General features: G+C 31.8%; 1 protein-coding gene across 1 annotated transcript; it reads left to right on the plus strand.

The window, feature by feature from the left end:
- The first annotated feature begins 7,227 nt into the window (after positions 1 to 7,227).
- LOC139524084 (very low-density lipoprotein receptor-like) lies at positions 7,228 to 18,864 on the plus strand. The gene is made up of 10 exons (XM_071318646.1): positions 7,228 to 7,332; positions 8,890 to 8,960; positions 9,411 to 9,530; positions 10,755 to 10,880; positions 12,881 to 13,012; positions 14,715 to 14,840; positions 15,492 to 15,623; positions 16,042 to 16,173; positions 18,075 to 18,194; positions 18,630 to 18,864. The coding sequence occupies exons 2-10, from the start codon at positions 8,900 to 8,902 to the stop codon at positions 18,698 to 18,700; spliced, it is 1,020 nt and encodes a 339-aa protein (XP_071174747.1). The 5' UTR covers positions 7,228 to 7,332; positions 8,890 to 8,899; the 3' UTR covers positions 18,701 to 18,864.
- Positions 18,865 to 20,681: the final 1,817 nt, after the last annotated feature.

Below are 20,681 nucleotides of genomic sequence, written 5' to 3' on the forward strand. Positions count from 1 at the left end.
AAAAAGATCATAACATGTCATTTTTTATATCGCATGTATTATCAGCCTTCGGTCAATATCAGCTCTCGAGCAATGCGGCTCTTTGGCTGATATTTAACCAAGGGCTGATAATAAATGCGATATGAAAAATGCCATGTAATGATCTGATATTCTTCCACTATTTAAACATATTGGTAGTTTAATCAATATTTGATTGGTTGAACTATCAATATGTATTTTTTTTTATTATTTTACACAATATACTTTTCAGTATCTAAATAATTGTTTTGTACACTATTTCGTAATGTTTTTCACTGAAAACGTAGCATTGGGGTGTATTTTCCGGAATTTGCCGAGTATCACCGGAATGCCATGTGATAAAATTACGGAAAGGCATGTGATAACAATCGAAGCATGTGATAAACTTTTCATATCAGCCCGCTAAACACCAATTCGAAAAATATGGAATATAGGTTAATTTAATGCTATTTTCATACAATAAAAATCATATGTTATTTAGTCTAAGTATATGATAATACTTTTTATTAACTTGTAGCCTAATGTTAAAAAAAATAGATTATGAAGAAAAATGGTGTATCAAATAGTTTTGCTTTATACGTTTAAAAAAATAGTCAACTCAAACACGCCTTAACTTTAAAAGATGTACGCTACTTTTTGAAGATTTTTCTTTACCTTCCCTTATGAAAAGTTCCATTTCTATTGTTTTATTTATAAGTCTGATGACTTTTTTGACAGTTTTACTTACTGATTTTTTTTATTTTTTTTAGTTTATATGCTCAGTTTTACTTAACTGTTATGTTCTGGTGAGAATAATTTTCAATGAAGTTTAATCAATGTTTGATTATTGAGAGGGCCTCTGTGGCCGAATGGTCTAAGTAATTACTACTGTTATCACTAGCCAGTCAACACTGAGGTTGTGAGTTCGAACCCCGCTCGTGCAGAGGCACTCGACTCTCAATCTTAATAGACTAGGATTGTCAGTTTCCTATCGAAAGTCGGTGGTTTTCTCTAGGCACTCCGACTTCCTCCACCAAAACCAAAAAAAAAACGGCAGCCCCGAAATAGCTTAACTGCGGTGCTTAAAAGGGTCGTTTAAAAAACTAAAAATCAAATTGCTTGGTTGAGACTACTCCACGTGTCATTGAACAAACCTTAAAATTCCCCTCTGAGTATTATATTCACCTCCTCTGAAATGTCGGGAAAACATCGTGCAATGTTACGCGCAGTTATTGTACATAAGTTTTTTTCAAATAGCCGTAGATAAAATCATTATCGTGTTCAAATTTATTTCAGACGCAAAAATTCCATGCGTCCGAAGCGCTTTTTCTGTAGTTACCTACATCGGAAACTCTCAAAGCCGTTTATTTGAAAGCCAAGAATGTATAATAACCTAAACAGTTGAGGGGTTTTATAACAATAAGTGTCCTAAAAAATAGCCAAATTCATCTACGGTCAACTTTGCCTGAGGGAGTTAAAACCTTGGTTTCTTATAATTTCAAAATTGAACTGTTTCTTTTTTCGTTTTTTGCCATGTGTTTGTCAGTTTGATTTCGACTCATGAGTTTGAATATCCCATTGGTATCTTTCGTCCGTCTTGTATGGAAGATATATGGAACATTTATATCTCATTAAAGTGTGTCCTTTTTTGTTCACTTTCCAAAAGCATTACGTCTCTGAAGTCATATGCGAAACTTTGAAATTAAATCAAATCTATTTGAAGACTCGTCTTTATAACTACAAAAATTAAGAACATCATGCTTCTGAAACTAAAAAAAAATATTGCAAATCTTATACCATAAAACAAGTACTTATTTTTGCTTTCAATTCGAAAAATTTAAATATTCCAATAAGCTATTGTTGTATCGTACCATTGCATGAACAACATCTTGCATCGGGCCTTTTATTAAACAACCTTTCCAACGAAAAGTCTAAAGTTTTTATATTACTTCAAAGTTATCTATTAAAGAACCTTTTTGAGCACGCTCACATACTTCTCGCCCTCACATTGTCACATGACAAACAAAATCTCACCAGATTCCTAAGTTCAAAGGCTCAGAACTCTACAAAAGTCATCTGATAAAAAAAATCTTGTGGATAAGCACACTTACACATTATGTCCTCAGTAACTACAAAGTATCAACAGTTGCAGTAGTATAATTAGGCTTCAATTCTAAGTTCAAAGGGGCATAACTCCTGGAAAAAATGGAATCGTAATTTCCTGTTGATATGTACATCTCCGTATTATGTCCTTATTAGCTTCAAAGTTTCATGCATTTCCGTTGTGCGCTTTCAGAGGAGTTGCGATGACAAGAACAGGACTGACGGACGGACAGACAAACAGACAGACGGACGCACGTGTCAAAAACATTATACGCTCCACAACTTTGTTGCGTGGGTGAATAAAAAAATATGATTTAAATTAAAGCAGGACATAATGACGTGGATGTATTATTGCTGAACTACCCTCATAAATGGAATTAAACCTAGGATTCAAAGTATTTTTAAATGTTCAAACGTACTAAGTACTATCAGCTGTGTAATTGTTATAATGAATTTTTGGGGTAATAGTTTTCAAATTGTATTCATGAGTGCGTTATAATTTGATGATTAGTCAGGTATTGAGCCTTTTAAAAGATTGAACTTTACAACTGTAATATCTTGTACTAAATTGGCCATTTGTAGAAATACATAAGAAAATTATACACGATTATTTGATAATGGTCTGAAATTAGGTTTGTTAGCGATTTAAACAGTGAGCCTGACACAATAATTAAACAACAAATGTTATAGGTACTATAAAAGCTTATAATTCCTTAGGATTCTGGTCTATCATAGCTATTACATGAACATATTTGTCTCGGGTAAGAATATTACTTTATTAGATTTTTTTTTAATTTAACTTTTTATAACAGTATCTTGAATCAGACGAGAGTCCAGAAAAATGTTGAAAATTCATCCATTTATTAAGACCTGTTATTGTTATGGAAATTGTTAAAATGAATAAGAAATATTACCGTGTAGAACGCCACATGCGGGATGTCGGCTTTGTTTGAAACAGGGTGGCGGTTTTGAAGCGGAGAAAAACGATCAAAGTAAGTTCAAGTATCAACAATTTTGTTTTGAGAATTGTTAGGACCAAAAAAAGTATTACACGGAAGGAACCGAACCATAATCTATTTCCAACAAGAGGAAGCAGACGTTTTCAGTGCTCTGTTTTCTCACACACCTCTGTCTAGTTTTCCGTGTTGCAGATTTTAAGGCTTCATAAACAAGTTACTGGATAAAAATCTATTTTTGACGATTTTTTCCGGTATCAGATATATAGCTGACACCCCACATGAGGCGTTCTACACGGTGAATATGAATTAATAACAATATCGACTTACAAATGTAAATGGGAAACGTTATTGAGAATCAATGAATTATCTACATTTCTTTGACCTATTACACAGTCCCATCGGACTATAAATATAAAGGTGCAGTATCTGATATGCAGATAAAGATTAAGTAAAGTGCTCTTATTTGAATAAAATGATTAATCAAAGAAGAGTCTAAAAAATGAATAAATAAATAAAAAAAAAATAAGAATTAATAGATTAAATCTATGAAAATATAAAAAATTAAATAAAAATTAATAAATAAATAAATAAATAAATTCCCTGTTGAAATGAAACAATAGAAATGAAACTCTTTATAAGGTATGTGAACAAAAATCTTCAAAAAGTAGAGTTCATCTTTTAAAGTTAAGGCGTGTTTGAGTTGACTTTATTTTTTTTGAAAGCGTATAAAGCAAAACTATTGATACATCATCTTGCTTCATAATCTATATTTTTTAACATTAGGCTACAGGTTGATAAAAAGTATTATTATATACTTAGACTAAATAACATATGATTTTTACTGTATGATAGCATCAAAAATTACGTAAATTGCTTAGCGGGCTGATATGAAAAGTTTATCATATGCTTCGACTTTTATCACATGCCTTTCCGTAACGTTATTGCATGGCATTCCGGTGATACTCGGGAAATTCCGGAAAATACACCTCAATGGTACGTTTTCAGCGAAAATCATTACAAAGTAGGGTACAAACAATTATTTAGATACTGGAAAGTATATTGTGTAAAATGACAAAAAAAGAAAACAACAACAAACATATGATAAAATAAATGCATTTTAAAAATTTCAATCAAAAGTTAGAAAGTTACTTTAAACATGTTGACTCTTCAAAACAGTGTTCATTATGTAAATTGTTGAATTATTTTTTTATCGTCCATATTAAAATATATCATACTGCTGTTTTTCTTCTCTGTTGAGGCATATGATAGAAAGATTTCATATCGAGTGTTCTACATTTGGGGTCCGACGTCCGTGATTTTTTCCCTCTTTGAACTCCTATTTGAGAACCACGTAAAAGGATCAATATATTAATCTGTTATTTTTCTCCATTGTTGAAGCATATGATAAAAAGATCATAACATGTCATTTTCTATATCGCATGTATTATCAGCCGTCGGTCAATATCAGCCCTCGAGCAATGCGGCTCTTTGGCTGATATTTAACCAAGGGCTGATAATACATGCGATATGAAAAATGCCATGTAATGATCTGATATTCTTCCACTATTTAAACATATTGGTAGTTTAATCAATATTTGATTGGTTGAACTATCAATATGTATTTTATTTTTTTTATTATTTTACACAATATACTTTCCAGTATCTAAATAATTGTTTTGTACACTATTTCGTAATGTTTTTCACTGAAAACGTAGCATTGAGGTGTATTTTCCGGAATTTGCCGAGTATCACCGGAATGCCATGTGATAAAATTACGTAAAGGCATGTGATAACAATCGAAGCATGTGATAAACTTTTCATATCAGCCCGCTAAACACCAATTCGAAAAATATGGAATATAGGTTAATTTAATGCTATTTTCATACAATAAAAATCATATGTTATTTAGTCTAAGTATATGATAATACTTTTTATTAACCTGTAGCCTAATGTTAAAAAAATAGATTATGAAGAAAGATGGTGTATCAAATAGTTTTGCTTTATACGTTTAAAAAAATAGTCAACTCAAACACGCCTTAACTTTAAAAGATGTACGCTACTTTTTGAAGATTTTTCTTTACCTTCCCTTATGAAAAGTTCCATTTCTATTGTTTTATTTCAACAGGGTATAAGTCTGATGACTTTTTTGACAGTTTTACTTACTGATTTTTTATTTTTTTTAGTTTATATGCTCAGTTTTACTTAACTGTTATGTTCTGGTGAGAATAATTTTCAATGAAGTTTAATCAATGTTTGATTATTGAGAGGGCCTCTGTGGCCGAGTGGTCTAAGTAATTACTACTGTTATCACTAGCCAGTCAACACTGAGGTTGTGAGTTTTAACCCCGCTCGTGCAGAGGCACTCGACTCTCAATCTTAATAGACTAGGATTGTCAGTTTCCTATCGAAAGTCGGTGGTTTTCTCTAGGCACTCCGGCTTCCTCCACCAAAACCAAAAAAAAAACGGCAGCCCCGAAATAGCTTAACTGCGGTGCTTAAAAGGGTCGTTTAAAAAACTAAAAATCAAATTGCTTGGTTGAGACTATTCCACGTGTCATTGAACAAACCTTAAAATTCCCCTCTGAGTATTATATTCACCTCCTCTGAAATGTCGGGACAACATCGTGCAATGTTACGCGCAGTTATTGTACATAAGTTTTTTTCAAATAGCCGTAGAAAAAATCATTATCGTGTTCAAATTTATTTCAGACGCAAAAATTCCATGCGTCCGAAGCGCTTTTTCTGTAGTTACCTACATCGGAAACTCTCAAAGCCGTTTATTTGAAAGCCAAGAATGTATAATAACCTAAACAGTTGAGGGGTTTTATAACAATAAAGGTCCTAAAAAATAGCCAAATTCATCTACGGTCAACTTTGCCTGAGGGAGTTAAAACCTTGGTTTCTGATAATTTCAAAATTGAACTGTTTCTTTTTTCGTTTTTTGCCATGTGTTTGTCAGTTTGATTTCGACTCATGAGTTTGAATATCCCATTGGTATATTTCGTCACTCTTGTATGGAAGATATATGGAACATTTATATCTCATTAAAGTGTGTCCTTTTTTGTTCACTTTCCAAAAGCATTACGTCTCTGAAGTCATATGCGAAACTTTGAAATTAAATCAAATCTATTTGAAGACTCGTCTTTATAACTACAAAAATTAAGAACATCATGCTTCTAAAACTAAAAAAAAATATTGCAAATCTTATACCATAAAACAAGTACTTATTTTTGCTTTCATTTCGAAAAATTTAAATATTCCAATAAGCTATTGTTGTATCGTACCATTGCATGAACAACATCTTGCATCGGGCCTTTTATTAAACAACCTTTCCAACGAAAAGTCTAAAGTTTTTATATTACTTCAAAGTTATCTATTAAAGAACCTTTTTGAGCACGCTCACATACTTCTCGCCCTCACATTGTCACTTGACAAACAAAATCTCACCAGATTCCTAAGTTCAAAGGCTCAGAACTCTACAAATGTCATCTGATAAAAAAAATCTTGTGGATATGCACACTTTCACATTATGTCCTCATTAACTACAAAGTATCAACAGTTGCAGTAGTATAATTAGGCTTCAATTCTAAGTTCAAAGGGGCATAACTCCTGGAAAAAATGGAATCGTAATTTCCTGTTGATATGTACATCTCCGTATTATGTCCTTATTAGCTTCAAAGTTTCATGCAATTCTGTTGTGCGCTTTCAGAGGAGTTGCGATGACAAGAACAGGACTGACGGACGGACAGACAAACAGACAGACGGACGCACGTGTCAAAAACATTATACGCTCCACAATTTTGTTGCGTGGGTGAATAAAAAATATGATTTAAATTAAAGCAGGACATAATGACGTGGATGTATTATTGCTGAACCCTCATAAATGGAATTAAACCTAGGATTCAAAGTATTTTTAAATGTTCAAACGTACTAAGTACTATCAGCTGTGTAATTGTTATAATGAATTTTTGGGGTAATAGTTTTCAAATTGTATTCATGAGTGCGTTATAATTTGATGACTAGTCAATTATTGAGCCTTTTAAAAGATTGAACTTTACAACTGTAATATCTTGTACTAAATTGGCCATTTGTAGAAATACATAAGAAAATTATACACGATTATTTGATAATTGTCTGAAATTAGGTTTGTTAGCGATTTAAACAGTGAGCCTGACACAATAAATAAACGACAAATGTTATAGGTACTATAAAAGCTTATAATTCCTTAGGATTCTGGTCTATCATAGCTATTACATGAACATATTTGTCTCGGGTAAGAATATTACTTTATTAGATTTTTTTTTTAATTTAACTTTTTATAACAGTATCTTGAATCAGACGAGAGTCCAGAAAAATGTTTTAAATTCATCCATTTATTAAGACCTGTTATTGTTATGGAAATTGTTAAAATGAATAAGAAATATTACCGTGTAGAACGCCACATGCGGGATGTCGGCTTTGTTTGAATCAGGATGGCGGTTTTGAAGCGGAGAAAAACGATCAAAGTAAGTTCAAGGATCAACCATTCTTTTTTGAGAATTGTTAGGACAAAAAAAAGTATTACACGGAAGGAACCGAACCATAGTCTATTTCCAACAAGAAGAAGCAGACGTTTTCAGTGCTCTGTTTTTTTTCACACACCTCTCTCTAGTTTTCTGTGTTGCAGATTTTAAGGCTTCATAAACAAGTTTCTGGATAAAAATCTACTTTTGACGATTTTTTATGGTATCAGATATATAGCTGACACCCCACATGAGGCGTTCTACACGGTGAATATAAATTAATAACAATATCGACTTACAAATGTAAATGGGAAACGTTATTGAGAATCAATAAATTATTTACATTTCTTTGACCTATTACATAGTCCCATCGGACTATAAATATAAAGGTGCAGTATCTGATATACAGATAAAGATTAAGTAAAGTGCTCTTACTTGAATAAAATGATTAATCAAAGAAGGTTATAAAAAATGAATAAATAAATAAAAAAAAATAAGAATTAATAGATTAAATCTATAAAAGTATAAAAATTAAATAAAAATAAATAAAGATATTAAATAAATAAATAAATAAATTCCCTGTTGAAATGAAACAATAGAAATGAAACTCTTTATAAGGTAGGTGAACAAAAATCTTTAAAAGGAGTGTTCATCTTTTAAGTTATTGCGTGTTTGAGTTGACTTTATTTTTTTTTTTGAAAGCGTATAAAGCAAAACTATTTGATACATCATCTTGCTTCATAATCTATATTTTTTTAACATTAGACTACAGGTTGATAAAAAGTATTATCATATACTTAGACATTTAAGAGGTGAATATAATACTCAGAGGGGAATATTAAGATTTGTTCAAATACAACTTATATAAAAGGATCACAATGATTCTATGGGGGAAACATTTATCGCTTTTCAAGAGTTAAACTGATAGCGCGTCATCCCTACACTGACTTAAAAATTCAAGTGACGTAATGTTATGGAAAGATAATTTTGACGAGGTAAAGTCTTAATTTTATACGGTTATCCCATCTTGGTTTGCAGTAATAACGCGCAATGCATTGCGAAGGTATATCATGTAAATGTCAGGTTTGAACATAATTTCTATAAATGTCTTTTGCTACTTAATTTCTCTTTTTCCAACCAATTTCTAACCACGCTTGATTATAAACTAGGAAATGTTTTCTTCTGTTTCATTCGCTTGATCTTCTTTACGTAGTACTATTTCTTTAAAGTTTCAACTGTTTTTATTCAAGTTTTATAAGAGAACTGATGCTATAACACTGAAACATTGGTCTGTATCACAGTTGTAAGTGTTTTTTATTTTTTTTTAGACAGGAAAAAATGAATTATCTTCCGTTGACAATATTTGTGATTGGATTCTGCACAAACCTTTCATTGTCAGGTAAGCATTTGAATTGATTAAGCGTAAATGTTTTTATATATTTGGAAGTATATATAATAATATACGGTTATTTTTATTCAACATGCTAAATGAAAGCTTTTAATTAGAATATACTTGTAATATGAACGAGTATGAACATTGAGTGATTTGGAAGCGCGTTTCTATGTTAACCTTCATCAGGAACACACCAACCTTAACATTTTAAAGCAAATTAGACATTTCATTGGATCAACTCTGACCCCCCTCAGTGCGTTGTTCGACATAACAGTTTAATACTATGAATTATCAATAACATAATCAACTTAATAATAGGGTTTGGTCGATTACAAATGATATGTCTTCAAAGGTAAATTGCAATTCAATTTATTCATTTAAAAATTTAAACAATTTTAAGATTTTACAAACAATGTGTAATGTATCTCCATTTAAAATGGCCTAATTGACTCTCAGTTGCAGAAAACAATTGTGAGAAATGTAAGGATAATGTGCAATGTATTCCATGGGGAGGACTATGTAATGGACATGTCCATTGTGACGATCAATCTGACGAAGATCCTGAATTCTGCAGAGGTAATATCTCATATACTGACATGGATATTCTTTATTGTTGAATGGAAATGGCCCAGAGGTTAATGTCCAATGTCTCACTCATTTCAATCATCAAGGAAAACGTAGCAAAATAATATAAAAAAAACGATAGGAACACATTATTAAAGGTAGACGGAGAATTTTTTTTTTTAATCTTCTTTTTTTCTTTTTCTTACAACATTAAACGATTTCAACGGGTCCTATCATTTGAAACATTGAAGTTCTTCGTTTAGAAACTGCTGAAATATTACGTTATAATACTATCATTTAACAGGTCGTCAAGCAAGGATGATTTAAGGTTGTATCGTTGTAAAACTAAATTACAGCAGCGCGTTTTGAAGCACAAAATATTGTTGAAATAGCAAGTATCTTTACTGTGAATCATACTCATTCACGTCATTTTCTTGAAATTGCTTTGAATTTTTTATACTTAACATTGATATATACATTTTATCACTCCATATGTTTAAAAGCAGTACCTTGCAATGACATATAGACACAGTATACTAATGTATCTCTGATTTGAAGATAAACTCCAGCAAATGATTTCTGTAATAAATCACGAACAGAACAATTATGGTACGTCTTTTGCAAAAACAAACTGGCGCCAGGTTATTTTAGATTTGATTTCACAATCAATGAATAACTTTTCATGTATAACCTTAACAAACACACATTGTTTATGCACCGAAGCTTCAATTATTGTCCAATAAGTGAAATGATTGGATACGATTGAAAACCTATCTTGTCTTTAGAAATATTATTGTTCAATCAGCAGATTTCATGAAATAAATCTTTGGTACATTCACTTTCTATCAAAAATATTAGATGAAGTTATTGTTCTTTCATATTATTTATTGATCTCTAGGAAAACCTTTTTCTATTAGCTTCAACGTGCTGAAGCTATAAAAGATTGAAGGAAACTAGAAAATACATGTAACAATGACAATACACGATAGACTAAAATACAAATATGATTTAAACTACTGAATGGCTCTAACTTCGAACGACAATTCTTTACTTTTTATGACGTCTTTTTCCTTTAAAAAAATGCAATGTTGATAAACATAAAAGCTATTTACTTTCAGTTAACATTTTGATTTCGACAATTTGCCTCGTTACCACAGGGATGCATTCGTGTGTAAATATGTAATGTATTGAATTTCCGTATTCCATTTTTGGGTCTTATATGTTAATCAATTACAGAGTTCAGCTGTTCAAGTGGGGCTGTAAAATGTAAAAATAACATAGAATGTGTACGTCGAGGTTATCTATGCGATGGATATAAAGACTGTAACGATGAATCAGACGAAGATCCAGAAATGTGCAAAGGTAATTCATGAGTAAAAATCAGTAAGTTCTTGACATGCACTTTTTGAAAACTTTATACGGAACTTATCATAAATATATTATTCTACTTAGAACTAAGTTAACAAAAAATGTATATGAAATTAAGGCGGAAGTAGATTACCGATGTTCAAATCTCGTGAATCCATTTAAAGGAGACAAATCTCGTCAATCAATTTAAAAGAGACAAATCTCGTCAATCGATTTAACAGAGACATATCTCTACAATCGATTTAACAGAGACAAATCTTTTCAATCAATTTAAAAGAAACAAATCTCGTCAATCGATTTAAAAGACGAACCAAGGTCGCAAACAAAAATTGAAAGAATTCCATGACATCCAAAGGAACCAGACCGGGTGCGTTGACAGGTTTACCATTTTCTGCTATGCATGATTCACCCGCCATATGAATGCCAATTCCGTCAAAATGTCACAATTAGAAATAGGACGCAATCTGTAGACTTACAGATCAAACTACTTTACTGATATCTGCAAAGTTATAACACAAACTCATGTCGCTAGTGTAGCTAGTGATGTTTTGAAATCTTAAAATCAAACATTTTCAGCGGAAATACACGAACCTAACCCAAAACCGAGTTTGAACTTTGGAAAATTCGACAGCGCCGTCTGCACTAGTGACACCAGTCATTAAGACCAAACGTGCAAAATTGAAACGAAGGATTTTTTTTTATATATATATATTTGTTATGGATGTTTCTTCTCTTTAAAAGTGTCTTTTTTCAAATTGCAATTTAAACAATACAAGTACATTGTTTGAAAAGAATGTTTTGTAATTGCATCAAATGAAAATACACGTGTATTCTTTTCGAATAAAACGTTACAGCTTTAAATTTCAAATTCAACATTTAAAGCGAGAGCGAAGATAGCATCGGGACAATCAGAAGCAATCACACACAAACAAAAAAGACCACAGCATGAAAATAAGATAAACGATAAAAGACAAACAATACACTGCAAAGAAAACTGAAGAATGAGCTACACGAACCTAACCCAAAACCGAGTTTGAACTTTGGAAAATTCGACAGCGCCGTCTGCACTAGTGACACCAGTCATTAAGACCAAACGTGCAAAATTGAAACGAAGGATTTCTTGATATATATATATTTGTTATGGATGTTTCTTCTCTTTAAAGTGTCTTTTTTCAATTTGCAATTTAAACAATACAAGTACATTGTTTGAAAAGAATGTTTTGTAATTGCATCAAATGAAAATACACGTGTATTCTTTTCGAATAAAACGTTACAGCTTTAAATTTTAAATTCAACATTTAAAGCGAGAGAGACGATAGCATTGGGACAATCAGAAGCAATCACACACAAACAAAAAAGACCACAGCATGAAAATAAGATAAACGATAAAAGACAAACAATACACTGCAAAGAAAACTGAAGAATGAGCTACACGAACCTAACCCAAAACCGAGTTTGAACTTTGGAAAATTCGACAGCGCCGTCTGCACTAGTGACACCAGTCATTAAGACCAAACGTGCAAAATTGAAACGAAGGATTTCTTGATATATATATGTATATTTGTTATGGATGTTTCTTCTCTTTTAAGTATCTTTTTTTTCAAATTGCAATTTAAACAATACAAGTACATTGTTTGAAAAGAATTTTTTGTAATTGCATCAAATGAAAATATACGGTACGCTTCTTTTTACCCTTATCAAGCTCTTAAAATGATTTTTATTAGGTCTACGAATAAATAAATGTATGTAATACATGTAGCTATGTCATTATAAAGACCTGACAAAGTTGAAACATGTGCTAGATTAAACTTTAAGTTGAGTTCAGGCTTTTTCATTGCTATGATTTTCTTTTTCAAAGGAGCGATAAGTAACCGTAGAATTTTAGTTACAAATCTGAAACCAAAATAAGTATGGTAATAATAAAGACAATCTTTGAACAAAAATTCTTCAAACCGTTTCTTTTTACATGATATATTTCGAGTTATGAATTACAGATTTCCAGTGTCCAAGTGGTTTTATGAAATGTAGAAACAACTTGGAATGTTTTCCAATTGAGTTCCTTTGTGCTGGAACAGAGAATGCCTTCTGTAACGATCGGTCCGATATTGACCCAGAGTTTTGTAGAGGTAATCCATATTTCATAGTATTCATAACTTGCGATTATGTTTATGTTTTCTGTACACGTATTGTTTGTTAATCTTTCAATTCGTAATCAATAGTTATCAAAAGTACCAGGATTATAATTTTATACGCCAGGACGCGCGTTTCGTCTACACAAGACTCATCAGTGACGCTCAGATCAAAATAGTTAAAAAGCCAAACAAATACAAAGTTGAAGAGCATTAAGGACTCAAAATTCAAAAAAGTTGTGCCAAATAAGGCAAAGGTAATCTATTCCTGGGGTAAGAAAATCCTTAGTTTTTCGAAAAATTCAAAGTTTTGTAAACAGAAAATTTATAAAAATGACCATATAATTGATATTCATGTCAACACCGAAGTGCTGACTACTGGGCTGGTGATACCCTTGGGGACGAAACGTCCACCAGCAGTGGAATCGACCCAGTGGTGTAAATAGTATCTAAAGTACCAGGATTATAATTTTATACGCCAGGACGCGCCACAAACTAATTAAATCTGTAATGAAATATGTCGGTAACTTTTTATTACAATACAATAATAAATTGAATATTTGTAATATAAAACGGACTTTCATTCAGCATTGGTCTTACTGCAGGTGCTCAACGATGAAGTCCTGTCTGGCGTTATACATGTTATAAGTACTCTGAAAGTTAATGAAGCAATTAAAAAAAAATTCTTGAACACGACAATATGTTTATGTTTTTTTTTTTTGCTTATTGTAGAATCAACTCTTTATTATATCAAGTATCCTGTTCTTCATTTTGCTATCATGCATACTCGGTATGAAATGGCTATACACACTTTCGATCGGAATCATCAACATAGCTTTCTGTACACAATATTTGGAAGTTAGGAAAATGTCTATCAAAAGAAAAAAATCAAACTTTTACCGAGAGAGAGAGAGAGAGAGAGAGAGAGAGAGAGAGAGAGAGAGACCCGAAACTTGTTGAAACTTTAATAGATTGAAGGAAACCAGAAAATACATATAACAATAGCAATATACGATAAAATATAATACAAATATGATCGAAACTCCCTAATGACTTTAACGTCGAACAGGTGAACAATTATTTACTTTTTATAACGCTTTTTCTACAGTCCTTGGATGGTGTAAACTTCCCACTAACACCATACACCATAACATCATACACCATACACCATTACACCATACACGTTACACCTTTGCACCATACACCTTACACATTACACCATACACCATTACCCATTCTATCTACACGATTCAAAATTACCCATAATGCAATTAAATTTCAAATATTAAGATTATTATTATTGTTGATGTTTTACAATTTGAAAAAAAAAAACAAAATAAAAAGAACTTCCTTTTCAACTTATGAAATGTCGTACACCATCATTCACACCATTCCCGATCACACGTTACACAATCACACCATTCCTCATACACCATAACACCATTCCCCTTACACCATACACCATAGCACCATACACCTTACACCATTGCACCATACACCTTACACCATTACACCATACACGTTTTTTGGGAAGTTTACACCATCCAAGGGCTGTATTTAAAAAAAAGAAAATGCATCTTTGTTCAGGCTGACTATTTACTCAACGTTAACATTTTAATTTCGACAATTTTCATCGTAACCCCAAGGATGCTTACATGTCATGTATTTAATGTTCTTTGTGTAATATATGCAATTACAGATTTCAGCTGTCCAAGTGGGACTGTAAAATGTAAAAATAACATAGAATGTGTCCATCAACATTATTTATGCGATGGTTACACAAAGTGTAATGATGAATCTGATGAAGATCAAGAAATGTGCAAAGGTACTTAATGAGTAAATTCTTTAAAAGCATTTTTTAATGATTTTAAACGGAACTTATCATATATATATTTTTTTCTACTTAAAGGTAAGTAAACAAATAATGAATAGGAATATAAGAACAAATAACATTACCTGTGTTAGAGACAAATCTCGTCAATAAATTTTAAAAAACACAAATCTTGTCAATTGATTTCAAAGAGACAAATCTCGTCAATTAATTTAAAACGAGACAAATCTCGTCAATCAATTTAAAAGAGACAAATCTCGTCATTCGGTTTAAAAAAGAGGCAAATTTCGTTAATCGATTTAAAGTGGAATCAAGGTTGCAATAAAAAAATTACAGAATCTCATAACAACCAAAAGGAACCAGACCAGTTGCGTTGATAGGTTAATTATTTTCTGCTATGCACGGGGCACTCGCTTTGTCAAAATGTCACAATCAAGTATAGTACGACATCGGTAAAATTATAGATCAGACGACATTGCTGATATATAAAAAAATGCTGTGTTATTTCTATAATTTTATTTCTCAATGGAGCTTAAATTAACCATAGATATTTCTTTACAAGTCAGTAACCCGAAAAATAACTGAACATCAGTGCTTTTATGTTGTTTTTTTTTAATTTGATACATTTCGAAAGATGAATTACAGATTTCCAGTGTACCAGCGGTTTTATGAAATGTAGAAACAACTTGCAATGTTTTCCCACTAGGCTCCTTTGTGTGGCAACAGATGATGCCTTTTGTTTAGATGGGTCCAATATTGACCCAGAGTTTTGTAGAGGTAATTCATATTTCATAGTATTAACAATTTACGATCATGTTTATGTTTTCTGTACACGTCTTTGTTATTGATCTTTGAAATTCGTCATCAAATGATCCATGAACCAATTGATATGTCAATAACTTTTTATTACAGACAAACATAAATTGAAACTTGTAATATAAAACGGACTTTCATGAAAGGTCTTACTGATGCTCAACAATGAAATCCTATTGGTAGTTCTAAGTACTTTGGAAGTAAATGATGCACTTTAAAAATGCTTAAGCACGATAATATGAGATGTTTATGTTGGTTTTTTTTTAAATATAATGTTAATGTGCGTGAGCGGGAGAGAAAGAGAGAGAGACAATATATCAGTTATCAGTGAAGCTGGATTTAGATTTTGCTTATCTTACATAATGCATTACTGTTGTTACAGCGAACGCACCGGAATGTCCTAAAGGGGAAGTAAGATGCAAGAATGGAGTACACTGTGTAAATCCTAGGTTCCAATGTGATGGTCTTAAACATTGTCCAGACAACTCAGATGAAGACGTAAACATGTGTGCGGGTAATCCTTAACCTTTATTGTCGTAATTGAAAATTTCTTTTTTAAACATATATTAATATTCCATATGTTTCCCAACGAATGGAAAGAAAACTTTTATTTGCCAATTTCAGTTCGCAATATAAATGTCCACATGAATGATCAATGCAAAAGGTTGAAAGCAAAATAAAACGTAACATTATTGTGACATTGCATCACTAATGTCTTGCAAGCCATGTTTGATTAAAGTCAGCGGTAGATAAAACAAAATAATCGTCATTATATGAAAATGAAATATGTAATACTAAAAGTACCTCTTAGATTAAAACAATATTTTGGTCGAGAAAAAAAAATACAATGAGAACATTTTTATTTTGGGTACAAGGTTTGAACTTCGTACTGTTAATATTAACATTATGTTATTCATTATCAATGACTAAACGAAAACAGCTATAAACAGCTTGATTATAAATGTATAACATGGTTACATCTTCTGACATCAGACTCGGACTTCTCTTGAACTGAATTTTAATGTGCGTATTGTTATGCGTTTACTTTTCTACATTAGTTAGAGGTATAGGGGGAGGGTTGAGATCTCACAAACATGTTTAACACCGCCGCATTTTTGCGCCTGTCCCAAGTCAGGAGCCTCTGGCCTTGTTAGTCTTGTATCATTTTAATTTTAGTTTCTTGTGTACAATTTGGAAATTAGTATGGCGTTCATTATCACTGGACTAGTATATATTTGTTTAGGGGCCAGCTGAAGGACGCCTCCGGGTGCGGGAATTTCTCGCTACATTGAAGACCTGTTGGTGACCCTCTGCTGTTGTTTTTTATTTGGTCGGGTTGTTGTCTCTTTGACACATTCCCCATTTCCATTCTCAATTTTATTATATGAGTAACACAGATAATACTAGTGTATTGAATTGTTCACGGTGGATGTCAAATGTAATAACGACACTATAATATAAACCTAACGGACAATTTTAGTAAAGTTTGTTGAATCATGTTAATACCGAAGCACCGACTACTGAACTGATGATACCCTCGGGGACTGATAGTCCACCAGCACAGGTATCGACCCAGTGATGTAAAAAATTGAAAACACCACTTTCAATAATTTCTTGCGTCCGCAGCGGTTTTCCGGATATATCTTCATCTTAAGTTTTATTTAAATAGTCATATATTTGTGTCGTTTAAACTGTGTCGGTTTGACACAGTTTAAACGACACAAATATATGACTATTTAAATAAAACTTAAGATGAAGATATATCCGGAAAACCGCTGCGGACGCAAGAAATTATTGAAAGTGGTGTTTTCAATTTTTTACATCACTGGGTCGATACCTGTGCTGGTGGACTATCAGTCCCCGAGGGTATCATCAGTTCAGTAGTCGGTGCTTCGGTATTAACATGATTCAACAAACTTTACTAAAATTGTCCGTTTATAAATTTAAAAATTATTAAGAAACTAAGGTTTCAACTTCCTCAGACAAAGTTGGCTTTAGATGAATTCGGCTAATTATTTTAGGTATTTTTGACATATAGCTCTTCAACGGTTTCGGTACTTATACATATTCGGATTTCAAATGTTTGGCTTTGAGCGTTCCGAAAGTTCTGTAGGAATTGTACTTCCAAGTACAAAAACAAGGCGGCAAGTAGTGGTGCACACTTGATACCCATTTCTATCCCTATTGTATGCTAAAATATTAATCCACCGAAAAACTATGTTGTCGATCAAATACTTCAGTAATTCAATGACGTCTTATCCAGTTGATGTGTCTTTGGAAGTGTGATTCTCAATGATCGAAAACACGAAATTTGTAGCTATGCTTCCCGTTTTGCAGATAATGCTATTAAGAGATTTTAATTACGTTTCTAATTAATTTGTTTATCATTTATTGTTATTATTTATTTTAATGTAGCAAAGCAATGTCTTAGTTATGAGGTAAAATGTAAAAGTGGATTACAATGCATTTTAAAGTCTTACTTGTGTGACAATGACACGGATTGTGACGATGGATCTGATGAAGAAAACTGCAACGGTAAATATACAAGAAGAATATTAATCAATGATTGCATATGAGATAACTATTTTACCAGAACTGATATGAAATATTGTAAATAAATGTAGGACACAGCACCATTTCCTTTAACAATAAATAAATCCTCATGCAGTATAGTAAGATTCAAAACCAAAAAAATAAAACGAAATCTAATGTCAGCAACCAATGACACCCACAAAATGCATTAGTAGCCTTTGCATTTAGACAGATATATAAAGAGTGTGGCTATGTTTAATGTTTACATATGAGGGCTCAATCCTTCACTTCCATGTCCATAAAAACAACAGACACAAGTTACCAATCTAAGAGTCATGCATTTTCTGTGAGATCTTTCATCGTAATTATCAAGTAAGAAAAAATGCATTTTTTTTTAACACTATGACTTATAGGATAATGTTTTATTTATTTTTTCAGACGCAAAAAGAAATATAAATAGTTTAATGGACTATCACAGAGCAGCGCGTGGACTAAAGAAGTCAAACTGAAGATATCTAGATATTGATGCCTTTAACTATGCCTGTAATTTTAGCCAGTTTTCGATATTTCTAATTGAACATTATACACCAGTAAAACGTATTTATAAAAAATTATACGCACATAATACAAGAAAATTTCATATTGAATAAAAAATATTATCCTTCTCGTAAAACTTATTTGGTTTTTGGTTTGAGGTGGCACTAGTTTACATCCTTAAATACAATATTTTTTCCGCCTCCCATTGGGAATTAGGTCTTTACCTCTGATGCCAGAAAATCGTTTGCAACCACATGGTCTTGTCATTAATCGTTTTTAGTGTTTCATTTCCTTATATAATGTAATCTGTAAAATCAAACAGGGGCAAATAATGCTTGGAAATTAACATAATATTGCAAATCAATTAAAACATCATACTATTTGACGACACGTGTGAAATGTCTCTGGTTGGTTATTCTCTCATCCGTAATTGTACAACATCTTCCTCTTTTTATATGCAATCCTTTTGAGGGAGTTTATTAAAAAATCAATGTTTATAGGTACTAAAAATAGATTACCGTCGTAAGTAATATAGGAACAACATGTGTTGGTTAACTCTTATACATTTATCACTACACGAAATCCCGGATTTGAAGAGGTATGCAAATGTTATGTAAATGTATTCAGAGACCGACATTTACATATATTTACAAACCGCTGCATTTAGTTTATCTTGTCTTTACATGTAGTAAATATCAACATTTCTTGTGCTATACCCTCCTATATATGGGCGGTTATGAGAGACCGCGGTTTATAAAATATATTAACACCTAATCAAACCATTTTAAAGTTTAGAATTTGCATATATTTATAACTATCTCAAAACTTCCGCAAACTTATGTATTTGTATACCTCTGCAAATGGAAATCTTTGTCATGTATTTTTCTATGATGTAAATTTATCCGCAAATGTGTTTCTTTGTCTAGGTAGCAAAGCATCATCATTCAAATAATTTTATAGGGGTTATAAAGTGTAAGGTGCATCTACATTTGCCTGGTATTAAACCAATTGAAAACGAGAACTTTATAGAGGGGTGTAAAGCATCATTTCCCTTAATCTGCAGAGACCTGTCAAATGTATTTGTAAAGGAATATTTTTGTTAGTTTTATAGTCGGCTGAAATGTATGTCAAATCAGAACATATCAAAAGCCTTTGAGCATATTCCTAAATGTATGGTAAATACATAGATTTGCAGACAATTTGTTTAATCAAGAAATGTGGCCAAATGATAATATCAATGACATGCGTAAATATATTGGGCATATGTAACTTTGAATACATATGCAAAGAAATGATAAAGAAAGATATTTTAGACAGCTATAAATGTATGTGTAAATATATTGGGCATATGAAACTTTGAATATGTATGCAAAGATATTATAAAGAAAGATATTTAAGACAGCTAGAAATGTATGGTAAATAGTTATATTTGCTTTTAGTTTGCTGATATATTTGAAAGGTGCAGATTATATGGACAAATATTGCCATAGCTTTACTGGTAAAGCTATGATATGACAAATATAGCTGCTTTGGGATTGGTTTTGGCAAGGAGGTTATATAACCTCTTTGGTTTTGGCATATTGGTAATATCATTTATTATACATGTATTTTAATAATTTCGTTTTAATAAAAAAAAAAAATCGGGTCTACAAAATCGGTTCTTGATCTCTTGGTGTACTGCGTGAATTTCTTTATCCATCAAAAACTTATACTCTCGGGAAGTTATGATGATCCATTTGCGTAGCATAACACGATCGTTTCCTTTGAGTATCTCTTTGAAACTTCTGGAATTGCACGAGTCATAATTCACTCTGTTTATAAAACATAGAATTTACTTTTTTTAAAAGAGACATATATACTATATATATGTGTCTCTTGTTACTGTTAGAAATAATACACATATACAAATTAAGCCAAAACAATACTAGATAGTAACAAATTTAAGATCGGTAG

This window comes from Mytilus edulis, chromosome 5 (genome assembly GCF_963676685.1).
Source record: "Mytilus edulis chromosome 5, xbMytEdul2.2, whole genome shotgun sequence".
NCBI lineage: Eukaryota > Metazoa > Mollusca > Bivalvia > Mytilida > Mytilidae > Mytilus > Mytilus edulis.